Source organism: Notamacropus eugenii, chromosome 6, assembly GCF_028372415.1.
Source record: "Notamacropus eugenii isolate mMacEug1 chromosome 6, mMacEug1.pri_v2, whole genome shotgun sequence".
In the NCBI taxonomy this organism is placed as follows: Eukaryota; Metazoa; Chordata; class Mammalia; order Diprotodontia; family Macropodidae; genus Notamacropus; species Notamacropus eugenii.
The window spans coordinates 204,008,858-204,028,867 of record NC_092877.1 but is presented as its reverse complement, the minus strand read 5'-3'; the positions used below and the strand labels follow the sequence as shown (position 1 = coordinate 204,028,867).

At 40.5% G+C, this 20,010-nt stretch overlaps 2 protein-coding genes across 2 annotated transcripts in view; one reads left to right on the top strand and one right to left on the bottom strand.

Moving 5' to 3' along the window:
* Positions 1-13,267, bottom strand: part of LOC140512248 (sulfotransferase 1C4-like) — a 53,329-nt gene extending 40,062 nt beyond the window's left edge. The window contains exons 1-2 of the mRNA XM_072621481.1: positions 13,237-13,267; positions 12,398-12,592 (exon numbers count right to left, since the gene is read on the bottom strand). Coding sequence (XP_072477582.1) covers positions 12,398-12,592; positions 13,237-13,267 — 226 coding nt within the window. The remainder of the gene's footprint in view (positions 1-12,397; positions 12,593-13,236) is intronic.
* Positions 1-20,010, top strand: part of LOC140512603 (sulfotransferase 1C1-like) — a 198,457-nt gene that overhangs the window by 81,245 nt on the left and 97,202 nt on the right. The gene's annotated exons all lie outside the window — the stretch shown is intronic.

The following is a 20,010-nucleotide window of genomic DNA, read 5'->3' as shown; positions in this document are numbered from 1 at the left end:
CAAAAATTTTTTTTAACCCTGGAATTGTTTTTTACCTTCTCAAGTGTCAACACCAGACTAATAGCTCTAGGAAGACTGCTTCCTAGGTGACAGAGACCAAAGGTGTTGGCTTCATTTAAAATCAAGCAAGTAGAATGATTCTCTGCTCTCTTTATAGGTGTATGATTATTACAGAGCCTGGGGAAAAGCTCTGAAAAATGTGAATTTCTATGATTTTTGCCATTATATAATTCAAGAAAGAAGTGGATAAGTCAAGAAGGTCAGGGTTCAAACTTTGTCTGAGGCACTCACTATGTGACCTTGATCAAATAATTTACCATTTTTGAATCTCAGTTCTCTGCTCTGTAAAATAACAGGAGTAAATGGTCTGTAAGTTTGCTTCCAGCACTAAATCTGTAATAATGTGATCTTGTGATCAATAATGACTTCAGTCTCTGTGGTAATTCTAGTAATTCTAGTCCTCTCTTTTCCCCTGGTAAGATCTAGAGAACATTTCAGGCAGGGCAGTATGTATTTATTTAAGGAGTATTAAGCCACGACAAAAATAAGACATGACATTTGGCAGTAGAAAATGTTTTCAGAGATTTCTTAACCCTGTGATGCTCTCAGTGGATGGAGCCTTTGTATATGAATGAGGTCTTTGTATAGGAGATAGGGGCTGGACTTGTGATTTCACTACCACAGGGAACTCTTGTGAGAAAATCCCCCCTATAAGTGCAGTGTGGCATCTTCTCTACCCTTTATACAATTAGAGAGTTGTAAGACACACTGAGTAGTGAAGAGCCTTGTTCAGAGTCCCACAGCCATTATGTGTCAGAGATGGGACTTGAGTGTCTTCATAAAGTTGTTGTTATGGAGTCATTTCAGTCATGTATGACTCTTTGTGACCTCATTTGGGGTTTTCTTGGCAAAGAAGTGGTTTACCATTTCCTTCTCCAGCTCATTTTATAGATAAGAAATGGAGGCCAACAGAGTTAAGTGACTTGCCCAGAGTTACACAGCTAGTGAGTGTCTGATGCTAGATTTGAACTCAGGAAGATGAGTCTTCCTGACTCCAAACCACTGAGAATGTAAAGTTTTGGGAACTTTGTAACTGACAGATTTCTGTGAGAGCTAGGGAAGCAATAGAATAGGAAAATTGTAACAATAGTTCTCACTTTTATTTTCTAAAGCCACAGCAAAGGTATTATAAGGATTTTATCATAATTTTTTTCTTTTGAGTTTTTATATCAACTGGAGATCTTTCCTGCTGGAATCATGTTGCTTCCTGGGAAACACCCCTGCCATCAAAGTGAACTAAGGGTGACAAGGATAGCATGGGAATGGAATGAGACATAGTTTTATTTTCAACTCCTTGAATTTGATCTCTTATGATTTTCTTGGACATCTCTGCTTCTCTTTGATTTTCTACATTGTGGCTACTCTCTATGAAATCTAGGGCAGCCAGATAGAGTACTGTCCCTGGAGTCAGGAAGACTCATTTCTGAGTTCAGAACTGGCCTCAGACAATTCCTAGCTGTGTGACCCTGGGCACTTAAACCTATTTGTCTCAATTTCACTTAACCCTCTGGCTTCAGTTTCCTCATCTGTAAAATGAGTTGGAGAAAGAAATGGCAAACTACTTCAGTGTCTTTTCCAAGAAAATCCCAAATGGGGTCATGGAGAGTTGGACATGACTGAAAGAAACGATTGAATAACAGTGATATCTAGCTTGGTAAATATATCTGTGCCATGTTCTTCCTTCCTGTTTATGATCAAGTTTCAAGAGTAGTCTAATTTATGTTCCCTTCTACTTTCTTATTTCCACCAGCTCACATCTTGACTTCTTTTCTTCAATTAGTGACTCTTTTGTAGAAGATGCAGACCTTTCTCCTCTCCCTGGAACAAAACAACCTTTCTGTAGTGACTCCTCTACTTGCATCCATTCCCTTAGGCTTTTAGTTCTAAACTTTATGGGAAAACAAGTTAGGTATTGAGAGGGAAGGGAATAAAATGAGGAAGGGAAAATGTGTAACCAAATAATGTCTTAATAGTTGCTCTTTGGCAAACATGTCAGAAACTCATCTCATTCATTTCTGTTTCCCTTCCTCCTCCATACACATACACTGATTTATGTTTTATGTTTCTAGAACTATCCCCACTCAAATTGTTTACACATTTTTCTCTCAGAATAAGCTATCCAGAAATATCCTCTTTTACTTGATGAAGAAAGCAGAAGAAAAGAGCATCTTTAGATCTCCTTTTTGTTTCCTGCTTGCAATTCAGGTAGCATTCTAAGCCCTAGATTGATCTGCATGCCCCCTCTTCACTCCTTCTCCCCCCAAGCTGATTAAATTGTATAAATTGCACCTATTCAGACGTAGGCATAATTTACATCTCAGAGGGACTTCTAGCCTGGTTCTCTTCATATTTATCACCCCTTAAATCTTAGGTCTCCCTGAAGGGCAAGCTAATCAGCATAACTAAATAGTCTGTGTGGAAGTTTCACCATACCCAGAAATACAAAGACAAAGTAAGCCATAAATCCGCAGACTTTAGATCACAGAGTCATTTAGGTCAACATTCCACACCATTTGCATTTGCACCTACAACTAGAATGCTATAAGCCAGCTCTAGGAAGTGAGACATACATTTGACAAAGATATCATCAAAAAGTCAATAAAAAAGTTGGAGTGTAAACCTAGCTTGACGTATTTAATAAGGGTGACAAAAGCAGAGATGATTTGTGTGTATATGTGCCATTTTCGGCTTCTTTTACATAATTTCTTTACTAAATAAAACTTCTTATACCTTCTTGGTGTTTACTTAATAAAGCATAAACTCCTTAGCTTAGCATTAAATCCTTTCATTGTCTGAATAGAGAGTATCTTTTCTGCTTTATCTTGTTTGATTCCCCTTCTTCTACTCTGTGCTTTAGTGAATTTAAGGCAATGTTTCCTTAGTATAGGATTTGGATTTTGATACCATGGTTTAAATTACAGGAATGCTAAATTCTTGACAAAGGATTGTGTGACATTTGAAAAGGTCCAAGAGACATAGTTTCTGGGTAATTACTTTATTAATAAGGTCAGAAGGTTATTAATAAAAGGATGGCCATTTGGGCATCTCTCTCAGACCAAAGAAGATCATGATGACCTGGGCTCAAACAGTAAGTGGCTCATCGAAGAGCAATCAGATCTAAATGGGTAACATAATTGGAGATAGACTATATTAAAATGCAAAGCTGAGTTTCTCTTGGGTAGGGAAAGTTTCTCTATACAGACCACCCATAGCTTTAGGCTATCAATTCAAAGAACATATAACCCATCCAGGGCTGAGCAGAATACAAAATTAGGTGGAGTCTGACCAAGATGGATAAGAGTCAATGCAATCTCATTATCTGTAAAGTCCTTCTAAAGAAGAGCTGACCTTAAAAAAAAATTATTAATTTATTTTTAGTTTTCAAGAGACACTTCCACAAGATATTGAGTTCCAAATATCCCCCCCTCCCCTCCACCCACCCCAAAATAGCGTGCATTCTGATTGCCCCTTCCCCCAATCTACCCTCCCTTCTATCATACCCCTCCCTTCTCTTATCCCCATTTCCTCTACTTTCTTGTAGGGCAAGATAGATTTCTATACCCCATTGCCTATGTATCTTATTTCCCAGTTGCATGTAAAAACAATTTTTAACATTAGTTTTTAAAACTTTGGGTTCCAAGTACTCTCTCTTCCTCCCTCCCCACCCATCCCCACTGAGAAGGCAAGCAATTCAATATAGGTTATACATGTGTAGTTATGCAAAACACTTTCATAACAGTCTTAGTGTAAAAGACTAACTATTTTCCTCCATCTTATCCTGTCCCCATTTATTCTATTTTCTATTTTGACCCTATCCCTTCTCAAAAATGTTTGCTTCTAATTACCCCCTACTCCCATTTGCCCTCCCTTCTATCATCCCTATTCCCCCCACTTATCCCATTCCCCCAAACTTTCCTGTTGTATAAGATTTCATACCAAATTGAATGTGCATATTATTCCCTCCTTAAGCCAAATGTGACGAGAGTAAAATTCACTCTTTCCCTCTCACCTCCCCCTGCATCCCCTCCATTGAAAAAGCTTTTTCTTGCCTCTTTTATGTGAGAGATAATTTGCCCAATTCTATTTCTCCCTTTCTCCTCCCAATTTATTCCTCTTTCACACCTTAATTTTATTTTTTCAGATATCATCTCTACCTATTCAATTTACCCTGTGCCCTCTGTCTATGTGTACATAATTCCTCCAACTTCCCAATAGTGAGAAAAGTCTCAAGAGTTACAAATATGATCTTTCCAAGTAAGAATGTAAGCAGTTCAACTTTAGTAAGTCTTTTATGATTTCTCTTTCCTGTTTACCTTTTCATGATTCTCTTGATTCTTGTGTTTGAAAGTCAAATTTTCTATTCACCTCTGGTCATTTCAACTGAAAATACTCTATTTCATTCATTGAATGACCATTTTTCCCCTGAAGTATTATACTCAGTTTTCTGGGTAGGTGATTTTTAGTTTTAATCCTAGCTCCTTTGACCTCTGGAATATCATATTCCAAGTCCTGTGATCCCTTAATGTAGAAACTGCTAGATCTTATGTTATCTTGATTGTATTTCCACAATACTCACTTTGTTTCTTTCTGGCTGCTTGCTATATTTTCTCCTTGGCCTGGGAGCTCTGAAATTTGGCTACAATATTCCTAGGAGTTTTCCTTTTGGGATTTCTTCCAGGAGATGATTGGTACATTCTTTCAATATCTATTTTACCCTCTAGTTCTACAATATCAGGACAATTTTCCTTGATAATTTCATGAAAGATGATGTCTAGGCTCATTTTTGATCATGGCTTTCAGGTGGTCCCATAATTTTTAAATTGTCTCTCCTGGATCTGTTTTTCAAGTCACTTGTTTTTCCAATGAGATATTTCACATTGTCTGCTATTTTTTCATTCCTTTGGTTTTGTTTTGTAATTTCTTAGTTTTTCATAGTCATTAGCTTCCATTTGCTCCATTCTAATCTTTAAGGGGTTATTTTTTTCCATGAGCTTTTAGACCTCCTTTTTCATTTGGCCAATTCTGCTTTTTAGGGCATTCTTCTCCTCGCTGGCTTTTTGGATCTCTTTTGCCATTTGGTTAGTCTGTTTTTTAAAGTGTTATTTTGTTCAGCATTTTTTTGGGTCTCCTTTAGCAAGCAGTTGACTCATTTTTCATGATTTTCTTGCATCACTCTCATTTCTCTTCCCAATTTTTGCTCTACTTCTCTCACTTGATTTTCAAAATCCTTTTTGAGCTCTTCCATTGCCTGATCCCAATTCATATTTTTCTTGGAGGCTTTAGATGTAGGGGTTTTGCCTTTGTTGTCTTCTGTTTGTATATTTTGGTCTTCCTTGTCACCAAAGTAAGATTCTGTAGTCTGATTCTTTTTCCAATTTTTGCTCATTTTCCCAGCTATTTACTTGACTTTTGAGTTCTTTTTCTGCTTCCACTGGGGCTGGGGGGTGTACTGTCAGCCACTCAACCCCCTACAATCTGTGGGCCTAGAGCTCCAGAAACATTTGTTGCTGCTGATGCCCCTGCCCCTGCTGCTGCTGTCTCAGGCTCCTCCTCCACTTGGGATTGGGTCCAGACCACTCTACTCTCTCATACAGATCCCACAGGTTTTTTCCTCTGACCTTTCAATTTATCCCCAGTGTTTTGAGGTAGTGAAACCTGGAAACCACCACAGGTGCCCCAGACTCAGTACCCCTAAGGCCTGCTCAGGTCTGATTTGTGGCCCATGCTAGACTGTGCTCTGCTCCCGGTGTGACATGATAGACACTTTCTGGCAACCTTCCAGGCTGTCTTGGACTAGAGATTTGCTTCAATCCATCATTCTGTGGTTTCTGTAGCTGCAGAATTTGTTTAGAGTCATTTTGTAGAGGTATTTGGCTGGGTTTGGGCAGAGACTGCTAGCAAGTCTGTGCTATTGCTCTGCCATCTTGACTCCACTCCCCAAAAGCTCAACTTTTTAAAATGTGTATTTTAGAAAAAGGGGAGAGTCTCTGAATCTCTCCAAGATATGGGTTATTAGTAATAATTTTTCACAATTGAGTATACCTGTGAAAAGCCAATAAAAATATATGTTTGGAATCTTGTAAACTTACTCAAGAGAACTTTAAACTGGAAAGGAATGGAGAGAGAGAAAAGGCTAGATTCTATTGAGAGAGTATTCGTAGTGTAAGAAAGTGAACATAGGTTATGAGGCCAGAAATTGACAGGAATAAAGGAGACAGCAATAAAAATATATCATCAGAGATGTCTACACAACTGCAGAAAGTGTGGGTAACAAGGAAGTACCTTTCATTTCACAGGTAAAGGAATATTTTAACATTCAATTAAAATTCTTTTTGAGTTTGAAATTTTCTCTCTCCTTCTATTTTCTCCCTCCTCCCAAAGACACTAAATGATTTGATATAAGTTATATATGTGTAATCATGTAAAACATGTTTTTATATTAGTCATGTTGTGAAAGAGGAAACAGACCAAAAGAAAGAAAAGCCATTAAAAAATAAAGTGAAAAATAGTATTCTTTGATCTGCATTTAAACTCTACCAGTTCTTTCTCTGGAGGTGGATAGAATTTTTCATCATGAGTCCTTCAGGACTGTATTGGATCATCTTATTGATGAGAATAGCTAAGTCATTGATGGTTGATCATTGTATGACATTGCTGTTACTTTCAGAGTCAGGATCAGATTAAATACAAGCTTTTTATTTCCATTTTATTTTTATTTCCTGTATAGGAAAATGACCTGGGCTAATGCAGCGGCAAAGGTCAGTCCCTCATCTCTGGATAACAGAGAGGTAGCACATGATGATGTAGAGAACTTTGGACTTAAAGACAAAAAGATCAAATATGAATCCTCCCTCAGAAATTTAATAGCTGTGTGACTCTGGGCAAGGCATTCTGAGATTCAGTCTTTTCATCTGTAAAGTACGGATAATAGTTATACCTACCTCAAAAGAGTAGTTACCACAGTAGAATTAGATAATTGTAAAGCAATTTGCAAATGCTAAAAAGTTATTGTTATTATTAGAACGCAGAGGAAGGTATTAGTAAGTATGGATTTTGGCGTATGAGGTGCACTGGATAGAGCAGTGCGCCTAGTGTCAAAAGGACCAGAGTTCAAATCTGGGCTCAGACACTAGTTATGTGACTTTGGGAAAGCCACTTAGTGGCTGTTTGCCTCAGTTCCCTCAACCATAAAATGGGGATAAAAATAGCGCCTACCCCCCAGGGTTGTTGCAAGGATCAAATGATATAATATTTGTAAAGTGCTTAGTGCAGGGTCTGGTACATAATAGGTGCTATAGATGCTAGCTATTTGATATTTTTCTTGTTACTATTTTTAGCAGCAGGAGAGCTGCAAATAGGCAGTAGGCAGTTAAGGTTACACTTCTCAGAGGATAGAGAGGGGTGCAGCAGTTGATAAAGACTCTTCAGAATAAACTTGAATTTAAGTGGGGGGCTTGTTGGAACTCTGTACTCTATATGAACTCTGAAGATGAAAGAGAGAGCCTTAGTAGGGCACAAGGGTTCTCTGTGTGACCTTGGGCAATCGGTTAATCTTTCTTGCTCTTAGTTTCCTCATGTGTAAAATGAAGCATTTTGAACTGACTAGTTTCTAAGGCCATTTCTACCTCTTGCCTTTAATTTATGCAGCTCAGGGAACTCAAAGTGCTTGTCTGCCTTTGGGGCAAGTTGAGAGCATCCTGTTTCAGTGCTGAGGTGGCAAGAAGAAACTGAAGTTAGAAATTCTGAAATGTAGCATTTTGGGAATTCTAAAGCTAGCCACCTATTATCTTTAGTGTGCAACTGTGTCCTAGATCGCTAAAGTTTCTAGATCATTTTCTAAACTGGTCATAAGTAAGCCAGTTGTATCCTCCTTAGCCCTCACTGAATCACTACCACCTAAAGAGAAAATTTCAAATTCAGTTGTCTCTCATTCAAAACCTTGCGCAATCTAGCACCAGGGTACTTTCCCAGCTTTATTTTATACACAGCCCTTCCACACACTCAATTTTCCAGTCAAAATGGACAACATTGTGCCTCCCAAACATACACTGTCCTCTCTCTCCTGACTCTGAAGCTTTCCCTATGCCTGGAGTGGTATTTCTCTTCCTTTTCACAAGTTAAATTCCTTCCCATTCTTTAAAACTTAATTCAAATGTCACTTCTTCCAGGAAGCCTTTCACAGTCAGCATTAACTGACTTCACTTGACCCTTTAATAGGTTTCTCTTGACCCTTTGTTTTGTTACTGTATAATGCACTTACATGGAAGGCTGCTGGGCAAAGTAAGAAACTTAGAGGACTAGTTCCTTTATAGAGGCTCAGAATTTTTCAGCTAAACTACATTTTCCATCAGCTACTACATTTGGCTTTGACTCCCCAGCAGCATACTCCCACCCAACATGCCCCTACAACAGTACCCTACAGTACACCCACCTTTTTTTAGCTTCCTTTTGTACATTATCTTCCCTCACATTGTAAGCTCCTTAAGGTCTGGGACTGACTTTCTTTTTTATTTTTATACATGGTACTTAGTGTGTTATCTGGGACCTTTGTCTTTTTTCAGTTGTTCAATTGTATCCAACTGTAAGTGACTCCATGGGGTTTTCTTGGCAAAGATATCAGATTAGTTTGCCATTCTCTTCTCTAGTGTGCTCCAATTTTACAAATGAGGAACTGAGGCAAATAGGAGTTAAGTGACTTGTCCAGGGTCACACAGATAGTAAGTGTCTGAAGCCAGATTTCAACTCAGATCTTCCTAACTCCAAGTCTAGTGTTCTATACACTGCCCCACCTAGTTGCCCCACCTGGCACATAGTAGGTGCTTAAACAAATGTTTATTGACCAACTGACCGCAATGGGAAGATTTCAAGAGTCAGAGGATTCAGACTTTGGGCAAATTGTTAAATATTTGTGAGCCATCTTCTTCATCTGTAAAATAAGAAAGTGGGCAGGATGAACTCTAAGTTTTGTTATAGCTTTTACACCATAATCTTGATGTTATTATCATTATTAGCATTTGTGCCTTTGTAATCAACTAGACTTTATGTTCCTTCAATGTAGGGATGGTGTGTCATATCAATTTTTTGTTTCCTTCTGTGCCTACCACAATGCTCTGTGTAGTCTAGGCAAGTGTTATAATCTATGATTTTGTGTTGTCTCTGTGCCTCAGTTTCTTTATCTAACATGGAATGGTTAGATTAGATGATTTACAATGTCTGAATCTATGATACTACAAAGTTAAGACTTGGTGGGATCCTAGCAGAAAGCAGTTAGAATTGTAAATCCAAGACAAAAAACAAAATAAAACTCCCAAGTCCCTCACCGATTCAGCAACAAATGGTATCAGGCAAAAATCGAAGGAATATGGTTTGAGTTTGATCAAAGAGCTTTTGCAATCTGGAGTATGCCACAAATGGGCTCGTAAGTTGGGTCATGGTGACATTAATTCCATCCTCCTTGATCTTCCAGAGATAGACAGTTACAAAGAGCTTCTATGAGACTCTACTATCTCCTGAATGGAAGACAGTTGGGAACTTCCAGGGCGAGAAGACAGCTGACATGGTAGTAACGTCCAGATGGTCAAAACTGATGGCAATGTCATTACTTTTTATGTACATTCAAAAGGATGTAATTTTCTACTTTTCTTTTTAAAAAGTTACAAACAGCTTCCATGTCTCTCTCAGCTGTCTCCTTGATAATGGCTCTATTAGAGAAATGACAGATAAGTGGACACTTTTTCATAGACAGACAATTCATTTAAACAAACATAATATTTCTGTTACTTATTAGAACTTTTGCCATAGGTATGCGCTCCTAGTACTTCAAATAAAAATACAACTCTATTAAAACATTTAAACTTGGATAATAAGTAAGAAAATACAATAGCTTAAAAAATAAGTTTTAAAGCAAATCAAACTTTAGATACAATATTTAGGTACCTTAGTCTTGATTCATTCTTGTTATTCTTTTTTATTTCTATTCCTTCCTCTACTTTCCATATTTTGGTTTAAAAAAGAGAGGTCTTTGGCTTTCTTCTGTCTTTGAAAAGCAAGTCTAGTCTTTCTGTCTGTAATTTAAGGATGCCGGATGCTGCTGCTTCTCTCCTACTCAGAGATGAGTAACTGGTACATGACCAGGTACTAGCCCTGGTCTTTTTCAAACTATGTGAAACTATTGGGAAGGAGTATCTTCCATTCAGCCTGATTCTATATCAAAATGAGATCCCCGAATCCAAGGCTCCCTTTGTGACTGTACACTATACCAGCATTTTCTTTTTTTTCTCTTAACTTCAAAAAGCATTAATAACCGATGTACAAATTTACTCCTTTCTCATGTGGGTGGCATAATTCTCCCACCTTGTATCCCCTGACTCTCTGGGGAGGATATGAGGATTATTATGTTCATAGCTTAGCTTGGTTTCTACAGAGCACAGAACTAGTTCAAAGTCAAAACCTTCCATTTGGCTCAGATCCCAGATATGTTGGCTTCTCAGGACTTTCTTGCCAGGCTGGTTCATTGCAAATCACCCCACCTACAATCCTGGTTCCAAGATCACCAGTGAACTCCCAATGAGGATCATCTTAGGCACCTAGAACTGAGGAGAACAAACAAAACAGAACAGAAAAAAAGGTACACATGACATATATAGGTACACCCCTGACACCCATTTCTTAGAGCCAAGGTAGAAGAGAAGGGTCAAGGGGAAGGTCCATCCTTCCTCTCTCACTGCTTTATTTCATGGCTTCTTCACTCTGGGTGAACTGGGGTTGTTACCTTCCAGACACAATCAGTCATAAACCACTCACTGAAACTATGGCTCCCTCCATTCCCTTGCTACTCACCCTTTTCACCCTTAGCTCATGATGAAGGCAGGGGGGTTTTAAACAACTAATATCTTTTTTAGCAGTAGTCAAATATAGTCAGAAAGATAACCACCAACACACCTCTCATTTACATTAGGCTTTATTCTTTACAAAACATTTGCCTATATAATGGGGGAATGAACACATTAGAAGGAGCTGAAAAACTGGGTGTGAGGGCATGATGGCAAAGTTCAAAGAGTCAGAAGCAGCTGGGAGAAGAATGAAGGGTGGATGGCCTGGTCCCTTCCCCAAAATGGAGGAAGAAACTCACCAGTAGGAGAAGGAGGCTGCAAGGGTAGAAGCAACTTCCAGGGTGAGAAGGCAGGTAGCATGGCAGAAAGTCAAAAGTGAAACCCACACCACTATTATTTCATATGTATATTTCTTGAAAGTACTCTAGCATCTTCTCCAGGCCCTGATCACCTTAAACCTAGAACATATTCTCCTCCTTGAGGAGGTGGTAAATTGCAAAACTTTTTGGGTTCCCTTTTCTAGGAGATTCATTGTGTGGGGTAGGATCATTGAAATTTTGCTCCAGTTGATCCTTTCTCCTAGCTTCCCTTCACACACAGTCCACTCATATTGGAATTTTATATACCTTTCCTTGCTCCATTAATATTCAGTCTGTAGTAAGGAAGGCCCCACATCAGTCCCTTCTTACTTTACCTGTCCTCTCTTTCTCTCAAATTGGTCACTGCTTAGTATTTCCTTAACCTTTAAAAGCTACACATTGATGATTTCATTATCATTATTATTAGTATTGTCACAAAATTAACTGAGAAAGTTAAAATTGTCACATAATATAGCATAGAAATAGATCACAAATTTAGAGCTGGAAGCAATCTCAGAGATCATCTAGTTTAAACCCATTCATTCTACAGAAGAAGAAACTAAAGCCAAGAAAGATAATTGCCCAAGGTCACACAGGCCTGGGATTTGAACCAAGGTCATCTGAGCCCAAATCTAGCACCTTTGCTGCTTTGTGATACTACCCATTGACATAACCAATGGATACATAAATCTTTGGTAATGCTAAAATAGTTACCAGTTGTGATTATAAAAAGCAAAAACCCGTGTGCAAGGGGCCCAGAGGGTCCCAGGGGTGCAAGTCAGAGGCAAAGCCTGTTCCCATGGGAACGGTGCTGACGCACACCCTGGCAGAAGCTCTGTGTGACCCTGGAACCTGATGTTCTGTACAGTAAAGTTACAAGTGAGCCTGGGAACCCAGGAACTAGCTGCAGGAACAAGATAAGCTTCCTTCCTTACTGCGGGTGTAAGGATGTGGAATAGTCATGAGATGTTGAAGTAATGGGATAAGCTCAGCATGTATGTAATTGGTGGATACAGCCTTTATAAACCCTAACCCTCAACTGAATAAAGTTGTTGCCTGGATCATCTTGTCTCTGGTCTCCTTCCTTCAGGGCCCACAGATTAGAGGCCCGTGGGTCAGGGGGATCCAGGGGGCTCGGGCCCTGACCCCGAGCAATTGGCACCCCGAACAGGGACTGGAAGAGAAACCGAGGTCCCCCTGCAAGGCGTGGGCTCGGAGTCGCACGAGAGTGATGCCACCTGCATGCCCCAGTCAGTGCCCCGGTGGTTCTGCGGAGCTTGGGAGAGACGTGCACTTGGCTGACCGGGATGAGGAGGAGAAAGTTACAGACTGTGAGTAATCCTGCTTATAGATAAAATAGGTAGAGAGCTTAGTCCAGAAAGATTATATCCAAAGCTACAGAAAAACTAACAGAGTGGAAAGAGGGAGACTATATACAGCAAAAACGAGCAGAGAAACACAATAACTTGGAGACTGAGCTTTCAAAGCTGAGAAAAACATTAAAGCAGTTAGAGATGAAAGGACTATGTCAGTGAAAGAGGAAAGTACAGATCCTCCCGTGGGACATGAGGAATTAGCGGATCAAGGGGAACCTCTAGTGACGATTGTGAGGAATCGCACTCAAATGTGAAAGTAAGTGCTACAGCACCCTCTTGTGGCCCTGAATCATGTATGCAACACATAGCAAGAGCACTGGGAAAACAAGGAGATTCTAAGACTATGGATGAATTGGGTCTTTTACACTATCCAGTATTGGAAACACCCTGGGAAAGTGGGGCACCTGCTCAGAGAAGTCATGGCCCTGTACCCGCTTATGAGATCAAAGAATTGAAAAAGGTTATAACTGAGTATGGATTGAAGTCACCCTATGTAAAACTTAGATTTAAAGACTTGGCTCACCACATTCTCACACCAAACTATTGGAGAATTGTATTTCAGGCACTAGTAGAGCCCGGTGACTATGTTATGTTTCTGAGCTTGCTCACCGAAGAATGCAGAAAAACGACTATATAACATGATCCCGATAATGCTCAAAATACCCAAAGATATTTCAACATGTTAGTTGGAGGGGGTGACTTTATTACAGATGCCTCACAGAGTGCGTACCCTATAGAAGCATATCAAAGATTGGCTGCCTGCGTAGAAGCTGCTTATGACAAAATCCCCGTAAAAGGGGACAGAAAACAATCCTTGACTGACATAAAGCAAAGAACTGATGAGCCTTTTACAGATTTCTGCGCTAGGATGCAAAACGCAGTCACCAAGGTGATGGGCGAGGTGGAAGGCACAATAGTGGTTATCAAAGATATATTGAGAAATGGGTGCAATGCAGATTGTAGAATGGCTATGACAGGATTGCCCAGACCTGCAGTGGAAGAGATGATGCAAAGGTGTGAAGATGTAGGTTTGGTAATGTTTGCAGCTCACATGAAGGAACAGGTAAAGAGACAGTATAGAACTGAAGCTGCCAGCACGAGACAAGGACAGAAATGTTATAGCTGTGGAAAACCAGGTCATTTTAAAAAAGACTGTAGGAGCAGGCCAGGAGTGAGGCCTAAAACACCATGCCCAAAGTGTAGAAGAAAGGGTCATTGGGCCTCAGAATGCAGAGGAGCACTGCCACAACAACACTCTAGCCCAGGACCTGAAGGAGGGACAAACGTTCCAACCCAAAGCTATGACAGCATGGAGAGGCAATCCCAACAAAGAGACTCAAAACCTCAGACAATGGTACCGAGTGGCCACAGTGGAAGACAGAAAGCCAACTACCTAAGTTGTACATAGACTTTTTGACAAATCCTTCCTCAGTTTTGGATATTTTAGTGTCTGTAGCTGTGTTCTGTCTTTCTGTATTTTGTGTGCATGTGTTTGTGTGTTAATACCGCCAGTGCCCTTGCGCTGGTTGGAATGCAGTTATCTCTTTTTCTCCCCCTCTGTCTCTCTCTCTCTCGGATGGCTGCAGCATCAGGGAAGAGAATGGGAGAGAGAAAGAGAGGAACTCGTCTTGTTTAGTTTTTATGACTGCTAAAGTCAGGTCAGGTCAGGTCAGAAACATGTACCAAGAAACAATGTATGTGCAGTTTAATAGGGGCTGCAAGCAAAGCCCACTAGAATAGTTGTTGGTAAAAATCCTCTCTCTCTTTCTACCTTCTAACCCTGGCCAGGTTGTGAAGGTGGGGAGACAGACCAGAAACTGGGAAAACTGTTCCCCTCAAATTACAGAGGCAAGCTGCCTAGCATTTTACTTACCTCATGCCTCACCAAAAAGAGAAAAGGTGTCTTTAATGGTTACAGCCTAACAGTGATTTTGTTAAGTGTATGCTGTTGCTCCTCCTTCTATAGTTCAGATATGTCGGCATTTGTTATGTCTTTGAACTCTGCAGTGGAAGGGAGGGGACTAGGTGCTGCTGGATCTTATTCCAGAAGTCTCCCTTATTTCCACTGGCAGATTCACGAAGTTTTAGGGACTGAGGTAGGCAAGAAGTTTTAGGGACTGAGGTAGGCAATTAGTTTTAGAGACTGAGGTAGGCTATAAAGTGAAGTAAAGCAGCCTCCTCGTAAACTGTTTGGTCATTCCCCTCCCCCTCAGGAGGAGGGGATTCCCCTCCTGTGTGTTAGGAGGGGCCGGAGACTTCTGAGGACCGGGAAATCGGTTAGCTTACAGGAGAGGTAAGCTTCCAGGCAATGGCGCCTGGCCTCCCCGTAGGCGGGGAGAAGGACCAAACAGCCTCACCATTAGTCGGTGGGAAGCCTCGCTGTTAGTCAGTGGGAAGGGGCCGTGTGTTGGCGGAAAGCCTCACCATGTGTTGGGGGGAAGGGGGAGCCCCGCGCGCAGCGGGAAGAAGTCACTGTTAGACAGCGCAGAGGAGTCTCACTGTTGATCAGTGGGAAGAAGTCGCTGGTAGTATAGCGGACACATTTAGTGGATTCTGTTAACTCCTCTCTTCCGGGATTAGTGGTAGGGTACAGGGAAAGATAATAGGGAAGTTAAGCCCTCCTCTCTGGGAGTAGGGGGTGGACCAGGGTAGTACAAGATCATAAGCCAACCAGCTTCCACATTTGGTAAGCCTAGTCTTCTGTGCATAATTTGTATATTGGAAATAATGGTGCTTGAAGTTCACTGTTTGGGTTACTATTGTGTTTCTAAATTGTAATAACACTGTCTTGTATTGTAAAAATGAAGTGTTCATGGTAATTTCGTTGACACTAAAAGATGTTGGAGCAATTGTGTGTAGCCAGTTACGTTGCTTAGAACTGTTAACAGTCCTGCTAACCTTATCTGCTAATGTTTTGTAATTGCCATCTGGAAAAACCAGGTATTTTCTCCTTTGCCTGTTGCAGAAGTTGTATCATTTTTGAAAGTTGTAAGGTTGTTAACTAAGTTTTTGCAGTTGCTGTTTTACTGCTAGACCTACAATTGTTACTTGATTACTGTGTATAGACCGACAAGTATGGAGTGAACACTTTATGTGGACTGTACGTTAGGGGTTGGCAAGCATGGGATCTGTGCCAATTCCCTTTATTTTGTAAGACTACTAAGGACCCTGGAACATCCTGTGAGCGAGGTCACCAGTACTGGGAAAGGAATTTGCATAAACTATGAATGTGACTTGCTCAAAAGTTGTTTTAGAGAGAAAGGAATTTCGATTGGCTTCTACAAATAGTAAATATAAGAAGGATAATGTATGTGAGTCCTGATAACTCTTTACTGCTTATTGCAACTCCATGAGAATAGTAATGACTGTATCTGGCTCTAAGCTGTAATCAGTGAAACTTGCTGTGTAAGGTAAAAGGCATTTGGGACTATAGCTATTTTCAGTTTCAGTTTCAGTTTGGATTTGGGTATAGTTGCTTGCCTTAAATCAGTATCTGAGAGGAATGCCACAAGTTACTCAGTGGAAATGTGATCCTGCACTGTTTACAAGTGATGTGTACCTGGAAAGGAAACACCGAGGGGACAATTCTAGACTCACTCTAGGATGGGATCCTCCTGGTCAGTTTCCCCTTTGTGTCCTTTTGATAAGGAATGTGTCTCATCTGACTATTCCTGAGTCTGGCTATGAAATAGATACTGCATGATTTGGAGAATGTCACTGTTACTCAGTTCAAACAGAGTCAAGGATGTTTTATCCTGTCTTATTTGGTATGCCACATGTCCCTGCTTTTCCTTCTATAGCAAATTTCTCTGATCATAGCAAGTGACCAGCAACATATGTGAGCCCTTTTGTACTGGGAACATTAATATTATTTTTATTGGAACACCAATATTAGTTTTATCTGAAATTGGTATGATCAAAAAGTTATGTATGATCAAAAAGTTATGTAAATTCCTTTCACCTTAAGATGTCCCCATTGTTTTAAAAGCAGCAGCATTTTTCTGTAATCAGTCTTGTACTGTTACCAACATGAAATTCCCCTGCGCTTTCTCCATAATAATTACGGCTTTGGTTTGTTTGATGAATGTTACTTTCACTTTTACAAGGCTATTTTCTGTCCAAGGAAACTATCACTCTGGATGGTTTCACTCCTTTTTCTTAATAAGTGTTTGGTGACTCTCAAATCGGGATAAAAATTGACACTGTTTTAAAGGCAGTGGACATGTTTCTGGAAGACGTGTTTCCACCCAAACCAACTGCCATTGTCAATCTGCAAGATAAGGCATTATGAAGCAGAAAAGATCTTGCTATTTTGATACGCAACAGTTGCAACTCATGTGTGAATGTATTCTCCACTTCATTTCTACGAGTTTTTCTTCCAGCATGGACATTATCTAGAGGATGATACACAAGCCTGTGCAACATTGATGGACATCCCTTCAATTGTGTGGTTTGAGTTAGGGGCCTCTTTTGTTTATGGCCCTACGGCTCTGTTAGTGATGCTCTGCCTTGTGCGCTATCCTGTCTGTGGTAGGAAGATTGTGGAAGGTGAAGCAGTCTGGATGGTGGGTTCAACAGCTTTGGATGCATAACAGGTTTGATTGACACTATGGAAGGCAGACGGGAAGGTGGGGTGTATGGGGTCGTCAAGGCCCTTCATATCCCCCGATCGTTGCTTCAGGTACTTTTGTGCCAGTTTCAGGGGGTTTAAGCATGTCGGGAAAGTGTGGGGATGTATGTTCAGAAGACAGCAGAATGATGTAACTACCATTTTTAACCCCTTCTGGTCAATTTTGGCCTTTGCTTGCTTCACCTTCTTGCCAGATTTGTCTCCTCCAGGTTTTGTGTCTTCCACTTTAAAGATGACTGTTCTGGCTATATATGACCTACTATCCATGACTTGTCACTCTCTAGACTGCTAAGACCTCTCCACCGTCAGGACCTTGTGTGCCAGGGACAGCTCTACGTCCACTCTCAGCAGGAAGCAAATTACAGAAACCGAGACCTTCGTCCCTTACCCCACAGATTCGGGTTCATCTCTTTCTCAAAAACAAAAAGGGGGAAATGACGTGGGGCCTCAGTTTGGCCGTATGTACTTGGGCCCTAAGACTGAAATCACTTTTTCCAAATATGTTTCTCTCTAGCCCCTAAATACTATCTCAGGCAGTTTCTCCCTCAAGGACACAGTCTGCCCCAGCAGCAACCGTTATCTCCCTTCCTCCTGTAGTAGTCAGCTGAACCTATAGAATTCACTTGCCAGTTATGTATTACTGTTCACTGACCAATCATGTGTATCCTAGACTCAGATGTATTTATATTGTCACTCAGATGTCAGATGTATTTACATTGTTACTCAGATGTATATATTCTTATTTTTATTTCATCAGGATCCCCACTTATTAGGCCACCACTCCTTCAAGACCAGACACACCACCATGAGGTATTTAGGAAGGGAATATGCTTTACCTGATGATATGTATTGTACTTTATCTCGATGTATCAATTCTCAATCAGACCCCTTTGCTATGATTATATAGCAACCCACATATGCTATGTTCCCTGCTAAGGTAAATCATACTTGGTATCAAACTCGAGAGTATACATTCTCTGTAGAAAGAGATGGTGCAATGTCTGGCTGTTAGATGTGACAAAAACTATGTATTAGCTGTGTTGTGATTGCTTGTTTCTTTACATCTGCTATGGCCTTAGGCCTGCTAATTAGCTATATGCACAATATGCAGGAGGGTTAGCAAGAATGTGGGCAGAGGATTCGAGCTCTGATATGCGAATGTGCAGAGCAGTATAATAGTAATGATTGTGATGGGACAGATACCAGACATCACCTGTATAGAACTATGGACTTGGATCAAACTGTGGCTCCTCTGGAATTGCTTGTACGGTACCTCAGAGCTGCAAAAACAAAAAGGGGAAGTTGTAAGGGGCCCAGAGGGTCCCAGGGGGTGCAAGTCAGAGGCAAAGCCTGTTCCCGTGGGAACGGTGCTGATGCACACCCTGGCAGAAGCTCTGTGTGACCCTGGAACCTGATGTTCTGTACAGTAAAGTTACAAGTGAGCCTGGGAACCCAGGAACTAGCTGCAGGAACAAGATAAGCTTCCTTCCTTACTGCGGGTGTAAGGATGTGGAATAGTCATGAGATGGTGAAGTAAAGGGGTAAGCTCAGCATATATGTGATTGGTGGATACAGCCTTTATAAACCCTAACCCTCAACTGAATAAAGTTGTTGTTGCCTGGATCATCTTGTCTCTGGTCTCCTTCCTTCAGGGCCCACAGATTAGAGGCCTGTGGGTCAGGGGGATCCAGGGGGCTTGGACCCTGACCCCGAGCACCCGTGGACTTAAAAGAATATGTTTGTACTTTGCTGAACCGTAATTTCCCTATCTGAAGCCCAATACTAATAATATGGTTTTAACTGCGCTGAATCACTCTTTACTGTAATGCTGTTGTATCTATGGTAAATTAGAATTTGAACTTGAACTCAGGATGACAAGAACATATATGTTCCCCTTCAGTGAAGCAGCCTTCCCAGCCTTAGCAGCAGGTAGCTTTAAGGGACCAGAGGATCTGTTTGACTTGTCTCCTAAATATTTAACATTGACCCAATAGAAGTGCTTTTCTATATCCAATGTGCAGGCATTCTAAGCCAAGGTTCCTTGTTTTTATTTCCTTCTCTCCCTTCATCGCCTCTTCCCCATTCTGCAGTGCTTTTCTCTCAACAGAGGGGGATGGAGAATATTTTGGCCTCAAACCTTCCCGTTACCTGTTTGTATGAATTAGTCATAAATTTAGTGCTCTTAAGTGGGGGACTGTTCCATTAGCCCTGTCTATCTGAAATGGTCTTACCCATTTAAAGACAGGAATCCAAAAAAAAAAAAAAAAAATCCCAATGGTGGTTCTCAAGGCAAAATGCCTTCCACACTCAGAGAGAGAAATATGGAAGTCACTCACATAATGTAACAGATCATGTTTGTGTATGTGTATGTGTTTGTGTATCATGTTCTGATTTGTTATACGATTTCTTTCATTTATCTTAGTCTGACTACATAGCATGACTATAGTGAAAATATACTCAATAGGAAAGTAAAAAAAAAAAAAAAAAAAAAAAAGGACAGGAATCCAAATGCTGAAATGAATTAGCTTACTTTTCACAATGTCACCATCATCCTATATGATGGTTGCATTTTCCTTTGTTATATGATTCCTGAAAGGAAGATAGAATAAAGAATATCAGACTCAGGGATTGCTCTTCTGTAAAGAAAAAGTAGCATTTGAAAATGTAACATCTATCTCATTAAGCTCTCCCATCAGAAAGGAGAGATACTGTCACTGTATCTTTAAGAGTCAAATGGACTGTTGCAGAAAAAG